This window comes from Natator depressus, chromosome 2 (genome assembly GCF_965152275.1).
Source record: "Natator depressus isolate rNatDep1 chromosome 2, rNatDep2.hap1, whole genome shotgun sequence".
Classification (NCBI taxonomy): Eukaryota; Metazoa; Chordata; order Testudines; family Cheloniidae; genus Natator; species Natator depressus.
Genome location: NC_134235.1, coordinates 218,912,576 through 218,933,100, shown reverse-complemented (window position 1 = coordinate 218,933,100; position 20,525 = coordinate 218,912,576). Strand labels below are relative to the sequence as shown.

General features: G+C 40.4%; 1 protein-coding gene across 1 annotated transcript in view; it reads right to left on the bottom strand.

The window, feature by feature from the left end:
• Window positions 1–20,153, bottom strand: part of LOC141983148 (1-aminocyclopropane-1-carboxylate synthase-like protein 1) — a 30,436-nt gene extending 10,283 nt beyond the window's left edge. The window contains exons 1-10 of the mRNA XM_074945925.1: window positions 19,945–20,153; window positions 18,205–18,264; window positions 16,370–16,440; window positions 14,566–14,635; window positions 13,259–13,325; window positions 11,680–11,777; window positions 10,330–10,407; window positions 6,462–6,562; window positions 2,914–3,000; window positions 1,543–1,588 (exon numbers count right to left, since the gene is read on the bottom strand). Of these exons, the coding sequence (XP_074802026.1) occupies window positions 1,543–1,588; window positions 2,914–3,000; window positions 6,462–6,562; window positions 10,330–10,407; window positions 11,680–11,777; window positions 13,259–13,325; window positions 14,566–14,635; window positions 16,370–16,440; window positions 18,205–18,264; window positions 19,945–20,091 (825 nt within the window). The 5' untranslated portion in view covers window positions 20,092–20,153. The remainder of the gene's footprint in view (window positions 1–1,542; window positions 1,589–2,913; window positions 3,001–6,461; window positions 6,563–10,329; window positions 10,408–11,679; window positions 11,778–13,258; window positions 13,326–14,565; window positions 14,636–16,369; window positions 16,441–18,204; window positions 18,265–19,944) is intronic.
• Between the last annotated feature and the right edge of the window lie 372 nt (window positions 20,154–20,525).

Here is a 20,525-nt window from a genome sequence, read left to right as displayed (position 1 = left end):
TATGGAGTTCCATGATTATATGAATTGATTGTGCCCTTTATTCTTGAAATTTTTGTTTTACAGTCAGTTACATTTGCATCAGATAATGCCATAGTGACGAAACACATAGTTTATACGATTTTTGCAATATTAAATAAATTTTGCATGCCTTAAATATCTGCAGTTATAGTCAAATCCAGAGGCTCAGATCCCAATTATTTTAGAAGAACACGGGTTTGAGGTTCTAGAAAAAATGCTGAATGATGTTATATTGTATCTGACGAATAATGTGTGTTCAGGTAACTAAAGACTATCATGAATGCAGTCCTAAGGGGGCAGAGTTAAAGTTGCGTGTACAACTGTGATGTTGACATTTCCTGATTTTTGCAAGTTTAAACAAGAAGTCAGAGTTCTATAAATGTAAGTTTTTTTAATGCTATATATTTTACACCTATCAAAAGTACCACAAATTAATATTTGAACAGTGCATCCTTCCTTCAAAAATGAAGTAGGATGGAAGAGTAAAGCCTTTTTGTCTTGAAATTTTGTTAGTTAATTGGTATTTGGTGATGTGGTATTTAATCATCACACACATTTTCTAGCATTCTTATGGAACTGGCTCAGTAGCTTTATTAGTACACCTACATTTTAAAGAAATGAAGGGCCTGTTGCTAAAAGATGCAGAGTACATTGGGCACTTCCAACCACGACGGCAAACTATGTCTATCTGTCCATGTTAGCTAACTCTGTCCCAATGTAATAAGCCCATATAGCCCTGAAACTGTACAAAATTATATTTTTTATATATATATAGGATTTTTAAACACTACTACTACTTTATATTTTCAAAACACTGTATACACACTAACTAGTTGACCAATTGATAATATTCATGTACATAATTATTATCCTCATTTTAGAGATGGAGAAGACCAGAGGTGCTGGAACAATTTGTATAGTGGGGGTGCTGAGAGCCATTGAATCAAACTGTAAATCTTTATATGATGGAAACCACTTCAAGCCAGGGGGTGCATCAACACCCCAAGTTCCAGCACCTATGGAAAAGACCTAAGACAGAGAGATAAAGTAGCTTCACCAACGTTAACCAGCAGATCAGTGACAGAATAAGGAATATAACTCAAGTGTTCCTGTCCCACAGTCCCATACTTTGTCTACTAAACCATGCTGGTGTTAGTGACCCAAATACAGCTTTGTTTCTGTTTCAGAAGACAGAGGAGGTGGGAAACCACAGATGAAAGATACCACCAGTAGACTGCACACCTTTGGCACAGAAGTTAAATATAATTTCCCCGAAGTGCTCTAAAATACTAATTTTCTGCAATTTCTCCTACAAGCAAAATGTTTACGAAGTGCTTGTGCTGCTCTTCACAAGCACTGAAAAGACTTTCCATTATTTTGACACTGTAAACTTGCAAAACTGTGTCCTAATGCTTCAAATTTGCAATAAGCAACTCCTTTAAAAAAATGATAGTGATATTCTAAGTTATTTTGGAGAGAAATATTCAAAACTAAACTCAGATATACTCAACATTCTAGACCTACCTTGCTAAAGCCCCACATAAAATGTGTCCGTTCTGGATCTGGTAAACTGGAGAAGGAGAAAAACAAAACAAAACTTTTACAGATGTAATTACAACTTCATGTTTTTGAAGATTACCACAACTTCCTTCAGACTAAATACAATAAAAGTGATTTTTAATATTACAACAGCTCTTTGTAGAAAGAATATAACCATTTATAGAGTAACATCACTTTCTTCATAGCTTTCAAGATTCTAATTAGTAACAGATCATTATTACAGAATATTGATAGCCTGCAGCTACATAAATGCTGAGGTATTAATAAAAAATAAATGACAGAGGATGAGACACAGGAATCTGTTAAAGATATTCTATTCATTTAGAGCCCAAATAGCAAAATGGAGTGTTTCTGTAAATGGCTCAAACTCCACAAGAGGGCTCTCTATACCTCCTGCACTTCATAGTGTTCTGAACTCCATGATGACTCTGCATATGAAATCATGGAAGTGGAGAAAGGGACCTATTTAGGGCATGTCTTCACACAATGTGGCTCCATTGAGCCACAGCCTCATAAAGGAAGAAGAATGCAGAGCAGAACACTAGATCCACAGCTCAGTGCATACCTTGGTTAGTAGCCCTGGCTTGCTACAGGGTGAGCTGATGATTGTATCCTTTAGCTCTATAATGTTGGGATGAATTTGCAGAGAGAAAAGCCTCTTTTTTTAAAAAAAAAAATTTTTACCACAGACTTCATTCTGTATTTGAAAATTTGGCCCTTATCCAATTTTTCTTACGGATTATAGGAGAACAGCCAGATGCTTGCTGTGCTAGGCAGATTTGGATTTACCTGGATAATTACGACTGTATGAGGTGCATTTCAATAAGTGCTTAAATACAGAGTTAAAAATGAACATTCTGTATTTTGTGAAAACAAAATTTATAAGTTGCCAAAATGCCTATGTGTTTTAGTGGGGATATGTTCTTCCTCACATGCCCCAGGAAACCCAAAAGCTCCAAAATATCTGATTCCAGATGGAGAGAGGATAGAGTAGATAACTTGAAGGACTTCTGACATCTTATATAGAAAGAGTCCATTAAGGGCTATAAACATTCTAATGAAAACCTTAAGTGCAGTCTGTGTGGCAACAGGAGCCACTGGACATAATGAAGCAACTAGGAATACAAACTCCTCTCCCCACTCCTGGTAAGCATGCTGATGCATCTGCACTAGTTACAAGCAAGCAAACAATCTTGTACGCACCCAAAATAAGGCACTGTGCATTAACCAGTTTCAGTTACAAAGGTGGAGATATAAAGACTAGCCACCCAGAAATCTGAACAGATGGCACATGTTCTATTTGGCATTATAATAGTAGAAAGCTACAACACTTACCAATCTAAGCTAAGAACACTGGTGAAGGTGGTATCATCGTACACAGACAGCATATATATTTCATCTATTATTACATGTAATTGATATCTATGTATAAAAATAAATAAATATGTTAGAGAAGTATTTAAAAGTCAAAGTTTAACAAATTTCTACGTATAAATTACCACAATTATTTCCTATTTATAATTATACTCACCCCAGAGAAGTTTTACTCAAAATATCAATTCTTATTTAAGATTACAAGTTTCAGTTTAAGCACTTACATTTTACCAACATCCATTTTTATATAAATCTGTACTTCCCAGCAGAACTAGGTGCAAAAGTATGTCTAAAATAAAATTCTACTGAGTGCTAAGAATGTCTCTGCAAGACAGATATAGTTCCCCACAACCAATTATTTAAAAACAAACACAAAATGCAGCAACATATTGTAGTTAACATGCAGAACTTATTGCAACAAGACATGAATCTGAGTGCAATTCTGTTAGATAAGTGCATGGCGAGTTTTATTTAATATATATTCCCTTTTATAGTCCCAAAGTTAAAGCCACAAATACACAGCAAGTTGTGTGATTACACTGGATACCAGCATGCTTTGGGTATATTCAGAAATATAGAATCAACGGCAGGATGCCTTTAAACACCCAAGCAGTGCAGGTATTCCAGTGTAACAGAACCCTTTATTTTTATAATTTAAAAAAGAAAATTCAATTTCAGAATACAAAATTATTCTGCTTGAAAATTTAAGGCTCTCTTTTTTTCGGGGTGAGGGTGGATGGTCTTTTTTTCCCCCTCCAAAATGCTGTTTTACTACTGACTTTAGAAGACTGCTGCATCCTGAAGTCTGTGAGTCCTGACGCAAAAAAATACATTTGCAGTAGGACTGTCGCTTAATCGCAGTTAACTCCCGTGATTGACTCAAAAAATTAATCGTGATTAATCGCAGTTTTAATTGCATTGTTAAACAATAGAATACCAATTGAAATTTATTAAATATTTTTGGATGTTTTTCTACATTTTCAAATATATTGACTTCAATTACAACACAGAATACAAAGTGTACATTGCTCACATTATATTAAAAGAACATTAATTGATTACAAATATTTGCATTGTAAAAATGATAAACAAAAGTAACAGTATTTTTCAATTCACCTCATACAAGTACTGTAGTGCAATCTCTTTATCTTAAAAGTGTAATCTACAAATGTAGATTTTTGTTGTTACATAACTGCACTCAAAAACAAAACAATGCAAAATTTAGAGCCTACAAGTCCACTCAGTTCTACTTTTCATTCAGCCAATTGCTAAGACAAACAAGTTTGTTTACATTTACGGGAGATAATGCTGCCCACTTCTTATTTACAACGTCACCAGAAAGTGAGAACAGGCGTTTGCATGGGACTTTTGTAGCTGGCACTGCAAGGTATTTATGTGCCAGATATGCTAAACGTTCATGTGCCCCTTCATGCTTCGACCACCATTCCACAGGACATGCTTTCATGCTGATGACGCTCATTAAAAAAATAATACGTTAATTAAATTTCTGACTGAACTCCTTGGGGGAGAATTGTATGTCTCTGGCTCTGTTTTACCCACATTCTTTCATAATTTCATGTTATAGTAGTCTCGGATGATGACTCAGCATATGTTGTTAATTTAAAAACACTTTTACTGCAGATTTCACAAAACGCAAAGAAGGTACCAATGTGAGATTTCTAAAGATAGCTATAGCACTTGACCCAAGGTTTAAGAATCTGAAGTGCCATCCAAAATCTGAATGGGAGGAGGTGTGGAGCATGCTTTCAGAAGTCTTAAAAGAGTAACTCCCCGATGCGGAAACTACAGAACCTGAACCACCAAAAAAGAAAATCAACTTTCTGATGGTGGCACCTGACTCAGATTATGAAAATGAACATGCGCTGGTCCACACTGCTTTGGATTGTTATCAAGCAGAACCCGTCATCAGCATGGACGCACGTCCTCTGGAATGGTGGCTGAAGCATGAAGGGACGTATGAATCTTTACCTCAACTGGCATATAATTATCTCATGACGCTGTCTACAATAGTGCCATGAGAATACCTATTCTCACTTTCAGGTGACATTGTGTACAAGAAGCGGGCAGCAGTATCTCCTGCAAATGTAAACGTACTTGTTTGTCTGACTGATTGCCTGAAAAAGAAATAGGACTGAGTGGACTTGTAGGCTCTAAAGTTTTACATTGTTTCATTTTTGAATGCAGTTTTTTTTGGTATATAATTCTAAATTTGTAAGTTCAACTTTCATGATAAAGAGATTGCACTACAGTACTTGTATTAGGTGAACTGAAAAATTCTATTTCTTTTGTTTTTTACAGTGCAAATATTTATAATAAAATAAGTATAAAGTGAGCACTGTACACTTTGTAGTCTGTGTTGTAATTGAAATCAATATATTTGAAAATGTAGAAAACATCCCAAAATATTTAAATAAATGGTATTATATTATTGTTTACCAGTGCAATTAATCGCGTGATTTATTTTTTTAGTCATGCGATTAATAGCGATTCATTTTTTTAATTCTTTGACAGCCCTAATTTGCAGTATTCAGCTTTGACAATTTATAAGAGTTCTGAGAACTCAAACTGTCACAATTATTTCCATGAAAGAAAACTAGATCATCAGAAGTTATACAGTTTTATGTTAATTTGCTTCAAAAGTAAAAATAATTTCATAAACAGGATATTTTTGGTATGCGCTGATCAATGCATACCAACCTGTTATATTTTAGATCATCAGAAATTTGCTGCTGCTCTGAAAACCTAAAAGCATAAGGACAAATTTTTCAGCCCTTATTTGGGAAAACTTCCAATGATATTTCATTGGATTTGAATGTGTACAAAATTGCAAAGGCTAAATGTGGCAAATGCTCCCCCATCCAGGCTTCAGGAAATTGTTAGATCCTAGAATATGAACTCTGAGCCAGAGGAAGAATAAAAGCAAAATAGAAGAGACTTTCTTTTTTGGGGTCTTCCTTCTCTGAGGAAGAGTAAATTGACTTATAAATCTTAAACTAGCTCAACATGAAGGATACCTTGATACCTGGAACCTTCCCTAGCCAATTAGATGCCTTTTTCACAATGCCAATTTTATAACATTATTTTGGTAATTTTTCAAATGAAAGTTCTATCTGTATTATACACTCTTGCTCCTAAAGACTTTGATAATTAATCAATTTTCATTTTTTTGACACATGCATTAAACACAGAAACAATGCTATGCATACAAGAAAGCTTTTTGTTTAGTTGCACAAAGAGCTAACTCTCAGCATAGGGCTATTCATTCAGAAATAGCATCTTGGGTCCCACTTTAAGTAATTTCACTTATAAATTTCCCCAGAAAGGCTGCATAGAAAGGATAGTTATAGGATAATAAACTCTACAAGGAACCACCCCTCCCACAGGTCAATGCCCAATGGAACAAAATAAGATTACCAAAGGTGACTTTTATAACTAGCATATTGCATCATGGAAATTAAATCCCAAACAAATAGCGCTAGGACTCAAACCTGTGCGCAAACTCTAGACATTCTTTCAGTAACTGTGCTGGGTAAATGTCCCCTAATGGATTGTGAGGGTTGATCAGGATTAATGCTCTGACTCGGATGCCCTGAAAAAAGAAAAACTGATAGTCGGAGACGCCAACGTGACGTCAAACAAATGACTAGCGAGGCTATATAGCTGCTACCCCTTCAATAAAAAGTTATTAATAATTACTTGGTTGCACATGAGCACATGTGATCCTTCTTTAATAATAAACCACTAAAACACAAGAAGTTCCGGCTACGCAACTTGTTCTCTAGTTTACCCAACCTTTTCAGTTAATAGCATCAAAGAAATATATCAAATAATTTACTGACAAATGTAAATCGAACTAGCCCTAGTTCCATAAAAATATGAATACCAACAGGCAGGGTTATAATGCAGTATGGACCAAATTCTGCTCTCATTTACACTTCTAGAATCGTTCCATAGAGTTCAGCGGTGTTACTAAGGATACAGACTGACATAACAGAGCAGAATTTGGACCTTCATATCTCACAACCAGTTTTTGAGTAAAATTTTTTCACTTATTGCCTTAAAAAATTAAGAGCATCTAAGGCAGTAGAAGTATGAAATTTAAGTTTCTTGATGTCCTAAAAGGAATTTAGAAAAGTTAAAACAAACACTGAAGTAAATAATTACTTATAACCAACTGTCTTGCTCAATCATGGAGGAAAGTACATTTGAAATAGAACTCTACAGAGTTTAGAGAGTTTTCTCCCCTCCAATTATAAAAGGCTGTAAATACTGTGTAGAGAAAAGAATCCCACACAAGTTATGCAAGTAGGAACACACAACTTAATGCTTTTTTTATATTATATTTTTATACAGTATGTAGTGGGACACTCAGGAAAAACTCATCCATTGAATACTAATGCAATATATACTAATCAGCACACACATTTAACATATTCTCTATCTAACAAAAAGTTTTATATTGCACACATAGCCAATTACTACAATGATTATAGCAAGAAATATAAACCGTTATATTCAAACAGTACGTCAATAGGAGGAATTGTCATCCACTAATTGATGTACAGGATAAATTTGGAATTAGGCCACACTTCTATTTTGAGTTTACCCCATCTAGTTTTTAGTGAACTGGCTCTGTTGAGGATTTTTCTCACCCCGCTCTAGCCTTCAAAGGAGGGCAGTTATTTTTAAGGGCAAAAATCCAAGGAACTTCTATCACACGTGAGACAAAAAAACAAAGAGGAAAATGCACTTTTGGTTGTGAGAGAACATTGAAATCTATTCTCCCCTTGATATATGTAATTTACATTAACATTAATAGGAGTTATGAGCATGAACTGAATGAGAAATAAATCTATTTTGGAGCCTTCCAGTAACAATTGTCCCAAAGCAGTTATTTGTAATATTATTCTTGAAAACAGCTTCAATTTTATAAGGATTGAATCATACAGGTCTCTAAAAGTTAAAGTTCATTAAATATAAAGCTTCCAAATAAAAATTGAACATGCAAGAGCAAAATTGCCTTTAAGATACAACATTAACAATTTTCCATTGATTTTATGGGACTTTCCGGCTAAGTTTGGGCCAAATCCTACAATCTTTACTATCTAAAAGGGAAAGATACTTGTCATAAAAAATTAACAACTAAACTTTCTCCCTGCTGCCTGCAAAATAAATGATTCCAGTGCACTTTAAGTACCCTTCCACACAAAAAGCAGTGTCCTATTCAAGTCCTGATTTTTACAGCTATTTCGGTGTATGGGGAGGAGGGAATTATAGATAGTACACTGAAGTGTTATAATTAGAAGGGTAGTTAATGTAAAATTCAAGACTTTACAAAACTGTAACACAAGATTAATTAGCAGATGTTGCATAAAATTGCATTCAAGCTACTACAAAGCCCTTGATATTTAGTCAATCAGATCATTAAACTGAATATTTCCAGTACTGTAATTTTTGTTAAAGAGAGAGACAGTTTCATGTACTAGAACAACAATACGGATTACTTAAAAGTTTCTTAAAATATTGAAATTTTATTTGAGACAAAACCCAAGGTACGTCTAATAAACAGATACATATACATGTTGGAACGTTACTGTTAAGGGACCATGTTCTCAGTTTAAGTGACAGAGCCTCTTAAATCCACCTTGTGGTCCCTTAGTCTTGCTTAATCTGCTTGCATTATGATACCAACAAACACTGATAGGTGACTGTATTAATATAGCAAAACCTGTGGACAACAGCTAACACAGGGACGTTAGCTAACGTGTCTTTGTTAGGATCTGGTACTACTGCACCTGTGTGCTGAGTCCCAGCCCCAGCTATAGTTGGAACTGCTCTTCCTACAACCTAAATTGAACAGCTTCAATACAAATCAAGTGGAAGTGTACATCTCTGTATGGCCAAAAATGCTTTTACCAGTGGCCACTTAATACAGAGAAAGTTAACTGTGGCAAATAAGTCTTGTGAGGACAGAGACTTCACTGGTCACTGATGCAAATGACTATAGGAAGCAGATAGTCAAAAATATTAACAGAGACTGTGTTTAAATTTACTACAAATTTAAAAAAAAAAAATAATAATCTATTTTAAACTGTAATATGCCCACAGCTTGAGATAGGTGCTGAAAATGATGAAATAAATGTTTCATGTATATAGAAGTCAAGCTAGTAACTTTCAGTAGGTTGTTTAACTCTATAACTATGTTTGTAACACATTTACTATAAAGAGATACAAACATTTTGCAATTTTATTTGTAGGCTTTACTGTAGTTTGCAATACTCTCTTCGAAACTTAAACATTTTCTTCCCTACTGCAACTATGTCTTTTACCTTTTATCAAACCTTACATTTCACCCTGTGTTAATTAGAAAACACAGAACAGTAACTCTACTTAGTTTACTTTCTTCTTATGAAACCAGTATGATCAATGCTACCGCCACAGCTCTGGTAACAAGATTTGCTAGTTATTATGTGTTCCCTCTTCTGGATGATTGAGCAAAACACCGCAAACAGGTTCAATATAAATAATGCCTTCATGTTTTTTCTATGAATGTGTGGATTTAAATAATTACAGATATTTAGAATTTAAAGTATATTCCCTACCAGATAATTTTAAAAGGTATGTTGTATTTTGGCCCAAACTATGTGACAAGCAACAGCAAAATGTAATAGACTATCACAAAATAAACACATGAAACAGAATAGGATGAAAGAAACCCAGAGTACAAGACAAACTGTGCAACCATGTTGAAGTCATTCAAGCAAGAATGCTTAGAATAAGGCAATTTAATATAACTTCAACAGAAAACTAAGGTAGTATTTTTGAAATACTTGAAAATCCTTGAAAAACAACTTTCTGCAAGGAGTGGTCTCTTGTTTTTCCAGGCTTTGCATCCCCCATTACCAAGGCCTGTTTCATGGTCCCCAGTTCTCTTGGCTAGGTGGAACTTGACAGGACTCCCTTCAAATCTGACAAGACTTTTTTTTTTTTTCAATTGAACAGACCACTCAAGTAATGCTTTTACTCTTCTTAAAGACCTGAATGTGTTGCCTTTACTACACTCCAAACTTCTGTAAGCCCAGTGAATGAAAAACTAAGTCTACAAAAACATATATTTTAAGACTCATTCTGTACAAAGTAGTATGATGCAGACTCAATACATTATCACATTGTCTGGTTTATATGGGAAATTTAAGTCTTTTTTGTTGCCAGAGTTGTGCGCATGCCTGTAATACTTTTAAGCAGTTGGGTTTTAAGCCAGATAAAATAACATTCCAATGTTGAGCGAAACTGAGTTATTTACATTGTACTTAGAGAAAACACAGACAGCTGGAGATCAGTTAATACAATTCCTACCTGTTCTTTAGCTCTCTGTAGGGCAGCCTCTAATTTTTCAACTGTTAATTGAAAAGGGTGACTTTCTTCATCAGTCACCTGTGCAAGACAAAACCGACAAAAAACAGTTAAGGAATCATTTCCAAATAATGCAAATATAATAGTAGTTAATGTTTCTAAAATAATCCAGTCTAAATGGAAGGGAGCTTTAAAGAGGAGAGGGATGTATCTGATATGTATTTCCAGAAGTGATTTCTGGAAGAGAGCAATATCTGACTATAGTTACTATTGCTCCCCTTACCTTCTAAGGATATGTCTACACTCCAATTAAAAGCCCCTGCTTTGCCCATGCCAGCTGATTCGGGCTTGCGGGGCTTAGACTAAGGGGCTGTCTAACTGCAGTATAGACATTCAGACTTGGGCTGCAGCCTGGGTTCTAGAACCCTGTGAGGTAGAAGGGTCCCAGAGCTCAGACTGCAACCTGACCATGAACCTCCACACCACAATTAAACAGTCCTGCCATGTGAGCTGCGGGCCAACTGTGATTGTCTAATTGCAGCACAGACATACCCTAAGTGTGACTGCTGAATAGCATAGGCAAAGCAAGTTTTCAAAAACAATGGTGCAAGTAGGAAGGAGGAAAAACAAGCTACTGGAACAAAACCAAGGTCCATCTCCAAATTCATAACCAAGAATAATCCTGTCCACACATCAATAATTTTGTTTTTAAATGTTATCTTTATCCCAGACTGCTCTCGCCTTCCCACAGTGAACCAAAATGTACAACTCGAGAAAGAAATTCATATTCCAGGGCTAGAGAAAATAAACATTTACACAATGAATTTAACACTTGTGAAAGGTGAACAGCCAGTTCTGCAAAACTTATTCTGCATGTAAACAGAGCAGGTACTGTATAGACAGTTGAAGTATAAAGTTGATCACGCCATCCAACCAATATGCTGCAACCTGAACAAGACAGTCTTCCTCTAAAGATGAGAGACTAGGTGGGTGAGGTCATATGTTTTATTGAACCAATTTCTGCTGGTGAAAGAGACAAACTTTTGAGTTTACACAGAGCCCAGAACTGAAGAAGAGCTATATGTAAGCTCAAAAGTTTGTCTCTTTTACCAACACAAGCTGGTTAAATAAAAGATAAGACCTCACGCATCTTGTCTTTTGAATATCCTGGACCAACATGGCTACAACAACACTCCAAACATCAAAAGATGAGAGGCTAGTTCAGTTTCCATGCCTGCTTTAATCTGTGGTCTTTTGTTGCTTTGATGCTCCGTGTGAAACTGTCAATCAAATTCTTTAACATACATTTTTGTGCGCACATATAATACAGTCTTTAATAAACGGAAGTTTTACCTCACTAAACAAAGGCACATGGACAGGTTGTATTCCACCATACAGCCAGGTTTTTGAATTTATTCCACCATAATATGGAGTAGGAATAAGGTACCCATCTAAACCAAAAATTCAAATAAGAGGTAACATTAAACATTCCCATTATCAATTACTTCACTATACATTAACAGACTGACTCTGTTGTTTCCAAGAGATATATATCAAATCTACTCTCACCATCTACTTTGCACACTAAAGTGAATGGCTACTGATACCCAGCATAAAGCAATTTGTTCCATTTGCCAAGTCACTTTGTTTTTTTTCGTTGCATTTTTACTTCAATATCTATTTTGACAATCACTTATGAAGCATGAGTTGAAGGTGACCTGACCCACTGGGTGTTTCTTTAATATCAAAACTGGCATATGACTAGTGTGTTCTTAAATTATCATTTTGTTAATGGTCAACTGTTGCCATCTTTTCTTCAGGTAAATGCTGTAAATCTTAATTACTTTTTCTGTATTATACTCAGCTGCCAGCTTCCCCCATGTTATAATGCCCATTTGATCTTTTATACAGTATATAGGTTTTTATACTGCACCATTCACTGTGGTATCCAAGCACCATAGTTGTATATTGTCAGATACAATACAGCCACTTCCTTTTCAAATGGATGTTCTTTCTTTTCCATCTTTTAAGGTAGCTCCTTCCATGCAACTCCCTTATTATTTAAGCTTTTATTTCTGTCATGATGTTCTACACTCAGAACTTTACAACCAGTAGTTTGAACCATACACATGGCTACTGGCTTGACTCCAAGATTTGCATTCCCTCCTCCTTCTCCCCATCCTCATTTAGGTGCTGCAATGATATAAGCAGATCTTCTTTTCCTTGCATCCTACTTATTCCTGCGTACTGCGGTATTTCCAGGGTAGCCTATTCATATCCTTATTTAATTTATATCTGTATTTATCATTTGCAGTCAATATTTTCTGTGGTTCGTGTAAACAAAGTCTAGAAGTAACGCTTGCCATTTTGATTAATCTGTATACTACCATTGCTTTTAACACTGAAAACTTACATTTCCATACGTTTTCAGAACATTCAGCAACAGTGCTTGTTCCCAAAGTTTACATCTTATAGGTACCTGAGAGGGGTGCTCTCACTATAATAGAGAGGAGGAGGCTGGCATGGTGTTCGCTGTGAGGGCATTGAGACTCTGGAATTCACTCCCTCCCATTATCCAAAACTGCCCAGATTTGGTGACCTTCCAGGCACGCTGAAAGATCTTTGACAGGGATTTTGGAGAGGACTAAATATATGCTTTCTGTAATAATGAAGCAGTGAAAACGAATCTCTGTAGGTGGCTAGTTGGATTTCTATTGGAATTATTATTTTAATGCTGCTGGGATTTTTGTAATTAATATGTCAGGGCACCTAGAGCCTTGGATAGGTGTCTTTTATCCCTTTTAATATAAATACAATAAATAGCTAGGTTACTGCCACTGTGGATGACATACATTCATTAAACTACAGGTGAATTTCATTTTTTTTGTATATATAATGCTTTCAGATTAAGAACATTTATTTTTAAGCTTACCTCCAGGATCACATAACACAGTTGAAAGGGTAGCAAAGACAGCACAACAGCCACTCATAACAACTATCTGAAACAAGTAAACAACATTATATCAACAGAATTACCAACACCTTCGTGGCTGGTTAGAATGTAATACTTAGAAAACTAAAGAATATGCAAGAATTGGATTTGATAAGAACTTTATTAAAAAGCAACCATTATTGTAAAGCAAGATTGTGATCTTGCAAACTAGAGTGTTATATATAATATCCAAGCTGGTCGTGCTTCTACAGTTAAGGTTTTTTAATGCATTTCATTGTAAACCCCAGCTTCACAATTTGTAATATTTTGAAAATAAACTAAAAAAAACCCAAAAAACAGATGGTTTGCACTATTGGTTTAAAAAAAGTCAACAGCCTTCTAAATTGAACCTGCATGCACATCACACATGAGCGGCAACACTGAGACCTAAAGTTGGGTTTAGCGGAAAGATTTATAACCACTATCTGTTGGAAAGTTTTTCCCAAAATGTGCAGTCCTGCAATAATGCCTCCTTTCCAACAGTCCAGAGGCTCAATGGTGGTGTGTGTGAGAAAGAAAGAGATGAAGATACAGAAAGCTCTTTCTAGCTCCCAGCAGCTGGAGGCAGATTAACTGAGGCCTCAAGAGTGCTACACACCTACTATCCAGAGGTGGATAGAAAAGTCTTGATATATTGTTGCCTATAATATCAGAGCCCAGAAGTAAATGAAGCTTTTATCAGCCATATCTTGTTACTGTGCATATGCCGCTCCCAGCTGAAGTCAATGAGAGTTTTACGTAATAACCGCTGGAAGAATTTTAGTGCTCATTTTGTTATACATAAGTACACAAGCTATTACTCTAAATTTGGAACCTATGCAAATGATTTGGGGAGACATAACCGCTTCCCTCATACCCAATTCATAGTCTCCACACACACAGTTTTTCCATGGCAGTAAAGGGGGTGGGAAGAATACAGCCATAACTCCCTAACCCTTTCAGAACCCAACCTGCAGTTTTCCTCCTCATGGGTATAGCTCCTCCCTACAACATAAATCTGGAGCAAGTGGGCCCTAGAACTTCATGGATTTAAGATCAGTTACGGGTCAAAGAACAACAGCATAAGTTCTTCATACTAAGTGGGTTTGTAACTAGTTTCACGTGTTGTTTGCAATCCAGACTATTTTAAATTTGATAAGACTCCTGGAAATGCTTTTATAATACCTTCTAAAAGATAAGCAAATCTGTATAGAAAATATCTATAGCTAAAAAAAGCAAGATGCAGAGATGAAGCACTCATTTCTTACATGCTCTGGATTCAGTGCTTTTGGAGCTTTGGCATACTCAGTGAGAAATTTGGCAATTTCTTCTCTGAAGCTGAAATGCAAAATTAAAACACTTTGCATTACATAATTCTTCTTACAAAAAGATCAAAATACATAAAATAGGCTTTATCTAGAATAGGACAAATGCATGATACACTTTTACTCTCATGAAAGATGGACAAATTTTGGTTCCACTAAGTTCAGCCTCTGAAGATGTCTGGCTTGTTATAGGACTTGAGGTGGAGACATGCAGTAGGCCAAAATGAACAGGCTGGTGTGAAGGACAACCAGCAACTGTAGCTTCCACAGCCTAGGTTGCTTTGGATAGGCTCTTTCCCACTAAAACTGTCTGGTGCAGAATTTTAATAAATGTGGATCAATTATGACAGGGGAAGCCAAACTGTGGCTCATGAGCCTCATGTGGCTCTTTTACAGTTAAAGTTCATCTCACAGCACCCCTCTTCCCCCCGCAAAAAACTGCCCCACAGTTCCCTATGCCCAGCACCCCCTCGCCCACCCAGAGACCCCTCCACAGAGCGGGGCCAGGAGTTGAGCCATGGGCATGGGGCCAGGCAGCCGGACCCAGCCACGTGGCACTGGGCAGCTAGGAGTGGAGCACTGGGCACAGGCTAGCAACCAGGACCAGAGGAACCGGGCCAAGAGCAGAGTCCCATCTAAAACCTGGGGGTGCTGCAGCATTCCCACAAACCCCTAGTTCCCAGCACCTCACTCCCTCACTGCCGAGAATTCCCCCCCCCCACACACAACCTGCCCAGACACCCACTCTCCCATCCCCTGCAGTACTCGCCAGCCCTCTGCTGGCAGAAGCACTCCTGCAGGCTGCCTTACGCTCTCGCACCCTCAGCCAGCCCCGCCCCCTGCCAGACCAGAGCAGCAAATTTTGAATTCTTATAGCACACATCTGGGCTGCAGCTCTGTGCTAATTGGGCTGCATGTGGTCACAGGTTGAGAACCGCTGGTCTCGGGGCTTCAGCCCTGCAGTGGCTCAGGGCTTCAGCCCCATCGGGCATACATGCTGGTGCTAGGGGCTTCAGCAGGAGTGGGGTGCCTGCCATAGGGCTGAAACACCAAGACCTCCCTCCCTACAGGGCAGAAGGCCCTAGCCCCATCACCTTGCTGCAGGGCTGAAGCCCTGAACCCCAAGCAGGCACACTGGGCTCTTGAACTTTTGAAGATTATCGTATGTGGCTTGGAGGGTCAGTATGTTTGGCCACCCCAGAACTATGATAACTGTATGAAAAAATAACTAGAAAAAGCAGATGCATCTTTGCACCCACTCCACTGTTGGGACCTGGTTTTGGAAGGAACCCAAGAATTGGTGCAACAAAACTCAGTGAAATCTGAGTAAATCAAGATTATATTCTCAGGCGGACCCCACCTAAGTCAATGGCAAAATTCCCATTGATATTTACAGGATCAGCATTCACCCTGATTCTGTTTCTGAAGAACACAGAGTTATAGCTTAACTGTTCACTGCCAGAGTTTGCCTGTGAGAATTACTGCTACTAGCTGTGAAAGGACCTCCACAGCATTCTCCCCTGCCTATATGACAGGTGTCATGCTTTTTTGGGGGGGAGGCGGTAGGGTAAAGGTCAGAGGAGCCGGAAAAAAACCAGGAAAGTAACTCTTGAAAACCAACAGAAAACAGAAAAACATCTTCAGAGCAAGCAGCTAATATTAAACTGGGTATAAACCCCTGGGTTTGTAGATTAAATGAAACCACACCAAATTTTGAAAAAGAGACAATCTTTTAATAACTTCATACCTTTCAATGCCTTGTGTATCAGAATATTGCAAAAGTTGAGGTTCCAGATAGTTCATGTCAGGTCTTGTGAGCTGTTAACATAAAAAAACAGAAAGACGTAAAAAACATACTGTAGAAAAACGTATTATTACCTATGAGTTTGTGTTCTACTGAACCACATGACAATCTATGTAGTTACATAATACCATTCTGTAACAATGGGGAGATGGAAAATCTTAATATTCCAGAGTTACATCCATCTTCCCAGTTTAAACTTCCATCTCTTTATTTGTAAGATGCTCATCAGCAGTTTCTTCAGATCAGCAAAAAGTTATTTATGGATTGTCCTGTCCTGGTTAAATCCAACACATTGCTGCGTGAAAATATACTAGTACTAATCTCAGAGATTCTATAATTACTGTTTGAATACACACCAAAATCTCCACCATTTTCTTTTAATATTTACAGGAGATGCAGCATTATTTTAAAAATGAAAGGTTAATTGTGTTTAAATTACCTTCTCAGCAGTGTTCCCTCTAATTTTTCCCACACATGTGCAGAATGAATTTTGTTATGTGCACCAATATGGAGGTGATGTGTGACACATCACTTTCATATTGGTGCACATAACAAAATTCATGTGGTGGGGGTGGGGCTGAGGGGTTTGGAGTATGGGAGGGTGCTCAGGGCTGGGGCAGAGGGTTGGGGTGCAGGGGTATGAGGGATCTAGCTGGGGGTGCGGGCTCTGGGGTGGGTTGGGGATGAGGGGCTCAGGGCTGGGGCAGAGGGTTGGGGCAAATAGGGTGAGGGTTCTGGCTGGGGGTGCGGGCTCTGGGGTGGGGCCAGGAATGAGGGGTTTGGGGTGCAGGAGGGTACTCCGGGGCTAAGGCTGGGAGAGAGGACTCCACCCAGCTCTCTCTTCCCTCTGCAGCACCTGAACTGGGGCCATGTGATAGGCGCCCCACCCCTAGCCGATCCAGGCTGGGGCTTGCTTCAGGCCGCCCCTCCCCAAGCCGCGACAGGTTTGGGGCTGAGTTGGGTCTGGAGGAGGGGCGCCCCCATAGGTGTCGACTCCGTGGGTGCTCCAACGCTGGAGCTCCCACACAGAAAAATTAGCAGGTGCTGCTCAGCAGCACACACCGGCAGCCAAGCTCCCCACTTCCTCCCAGCGCCTCCCGCCTGCTGGTGGCCCTGCAGACCAACTCCTCCCCCTCCCTCCCAGCGCCTCCTGCCCGCCCTGCTGACCAACATCTCCCCCTTTCTCCCAGTATCTCCCACCTGCTGCGAACAGCTGTTTCGCAGTGCGTAGGAACCTTCGGGAGAGAGGAGGAGGAGCAGGGAGGGGGTGCGCTTGGGGGAGGAGGTGGGGAAGAGCAGGACGGTGGCAGAACGGGAACAGTTGTGGTGGGCGGGGACTTGGGGGAAGGGATGGAGTGGGGGCGGGGTCTGGGTGGAGTCAAGCACCCCCGAGCTAAAGGGGAAATTGGCGCCTATGGTGCATAACTTAGCTTCTCAGTTGGTTGGGAAGGAGACAATAATTTTACCTGGTACAGTTAAGAAATAGCCGAAGTAACTGGGTTAGATTTTTGTATTTTAAAATGTGAATCTAGTCTGAAAAGTGACTGATAAAGACAATGTGCAGTTCCATATACAAATATTAAGTATAAAGCGTGGTTGTTTAAAAAAGTTGTTTGTCATAATCCTATCAATTAGCTAGAGATAATTAAAGGCATTATTTATTCTGTTCTAAATTATTCATCTGTAAAACACCACACCATTATTAAAATTCAACTGACAGCTGCAATACCATTCTATAGGTCAAAATCCATAATTCCAAATTATTCATATCCACTTACTCTTTCCTGTATTAAATCATAGCAAAGTTTGTTCTCGCTTGTTCCCAAATTCAAAATGCCCTGAAAGAAAATGACAGGTATTAAACAACTGACGTCATCTAAAAATAATCCAATTTGGATTCCCTTTGTCTTTATAGGAAGGGCCTGAAACATTTACTATCATATCTCCAACTCAGTGGCCCAAACCTGTTAGCCAGAGTCCAGTATGAAAGATTGCCAGAGTTGAGAATAACTGTGACAAGCTATTTTATCATAAACCTTGGGATATTTGGTGCTTTTCTTAAAGCCTCAACTCCTGAAGCCAGGTGATTATGTGAGAATCTCAGTTTCATTTAAAATTAAACTAAGTTTCTAGTTCTCCTAGTTGTGGAGAAAAGCTTGAAAATGTTACCCATAAAGGCTCAAAAACTAGGAGGCAAATAAAGAGAACCCTACATTTCATTTTTTAAGCTCTCATGATTTTTAAGTTAACATTCTGTTTTTGATTGTTTGTGGCTGACAACTGTGCCAACAGCCTGACACATTTCACTCTGCTCTGGACAACAAGAAACCTTGTTTGTATCAGAAAAACCACTAGCCTCTGGAAATGGAATCAAAGGAGTTGGAATTGTTTGCTGGCATCCAACAGTGCGCTAGCAAATGAATGCTCTCACAATATAGAACACTGATTATTCCTAATCCTGTCGGAATATAACACCAAACAATACATAACATTGGTTGCTGGGGCAGGGAAGTAGTCTCATTATGCAACAGTGCAGCAGACACGCTCATGTTCTTCTGACACGATGCAAACAGAGAGGGAGCAGAGGGAAAGGCAGGAGCAGCAGCAGCACCTCCTTGTTAGGGTGATTTCCGAGCAGCGAATAACGTCATCATAGTATTACTGGCACAAACCAGTTTGAACCACCGTGCCCAGACTGGCTCAGCAGCACCATCCACAGCGAACAGCAACAACAATGCGTCTCGCTCTCCCCCTCCTTCCCGCCTTGCGTCTTTACTCCTAGTCACCCTGCAGCAGCCCAGTTCACAGAGGGCCGTTTTAAAGCCCGGCTTTAGGAATCGCGAGGAACCCTACACACAGTGCTTAATTTGTAACGACACAGGTGCCAGGGCTCAAATATTATTTTTTCCCTTTCAGAACGGACGTGGCAAGCCCCGAGGTGCCGGGACTACGAACTACCAACCCTAGCGGGTCCAGGGCTGAGCCTGGCACAGATTAAGCACCGACCTCCCCGGCCCCGCTCAACCACCACAGGTGGCCGGGAAGGAGGCTCCAGCGCTTAGGCTGCTAACCTGGGACTCTGGTGCCCTGTGTTCAATGCCCTGCTCCTTGGGCAAGTCACTCCCTCTCGCCCCCGCCCCCGCCACGGTGTGAACATAGCCGGGGTGCCTCGGTTCCCGTGTGGGCAAGGGGGATAAGGGAACTGCAGCCTCACAGGGGGGGCATACAACCCTGTGCGGGGCTCTGATATCGGGGCGATGGGGGCCCTGTCAGCAGCTCCCATGGATGGCTCGCCCCTTGCCTGCTTCCCCAGCCACCGCCTAACGACCCCTGCCGTCTGCCGGCACCGGCACCGGCTCCAGGGAAGGAACGCTCTTCCGCAGCGCCCATCCCCGTGTCGCGGGCCCCTTCGCCCTCTCCCCGGTCTGCCGCTCGGAGGGACGGACGCCCCCAAACCTGCGGGACTCCTCAGCCCCCCCCCGCCGGAAGCGGGGCTGTGCCCGGCCGGCTCCCCTCACCCGCGGGTTGCGGTCCCGGTCGAAGGGGTCCGCGATGTACAAGTCGAAGCCTTTGTCCAGCAGGCCCCGGGCGCCGCTGGCGATGCGGGAGCCCCGGGCGGAGAGAGCCGCCGCCTGACCATCGCCGCCTGCGCCGCCGCTGCTCATCCTGCGCCCACGGCGGCCCTGCCAGCTTCCGGACAAAGGAAGAAGGAAAGAGGCGGCGGGGAGGCGGCGCCTTTCAGGCCGGGATGCTGAGAGGGACAAGCCGCCCCGCCCCATCAGCTGGAGCCGCCCCCCGTCCTCACAGCGCCCGGCCCAGGGTCCCCTGAGGTGAGGACCACCCCTCGCAGTCTCCCGCCCTGACTTCGGCTTTCCGGAAGCTGCAGGCCAGAGCACCCTAGGGCCCTCCCGCGGCCCGGCCCGGCCCTGGGCTAGCTGAGGAGACGCTGCGCATCGCCGGGTGCCAGGGTCTGTCCCCGAGCCTCTCCCGCGCCCCCGGGACACGCAAGGCCGCAGACCCCCTGGCACAGTCCCTCTCCTCCGGCGGGCCCAGGCAGATGGCCGCGCCCTGAGCTGGTCCCGTACGTGCGTCAAGCCCA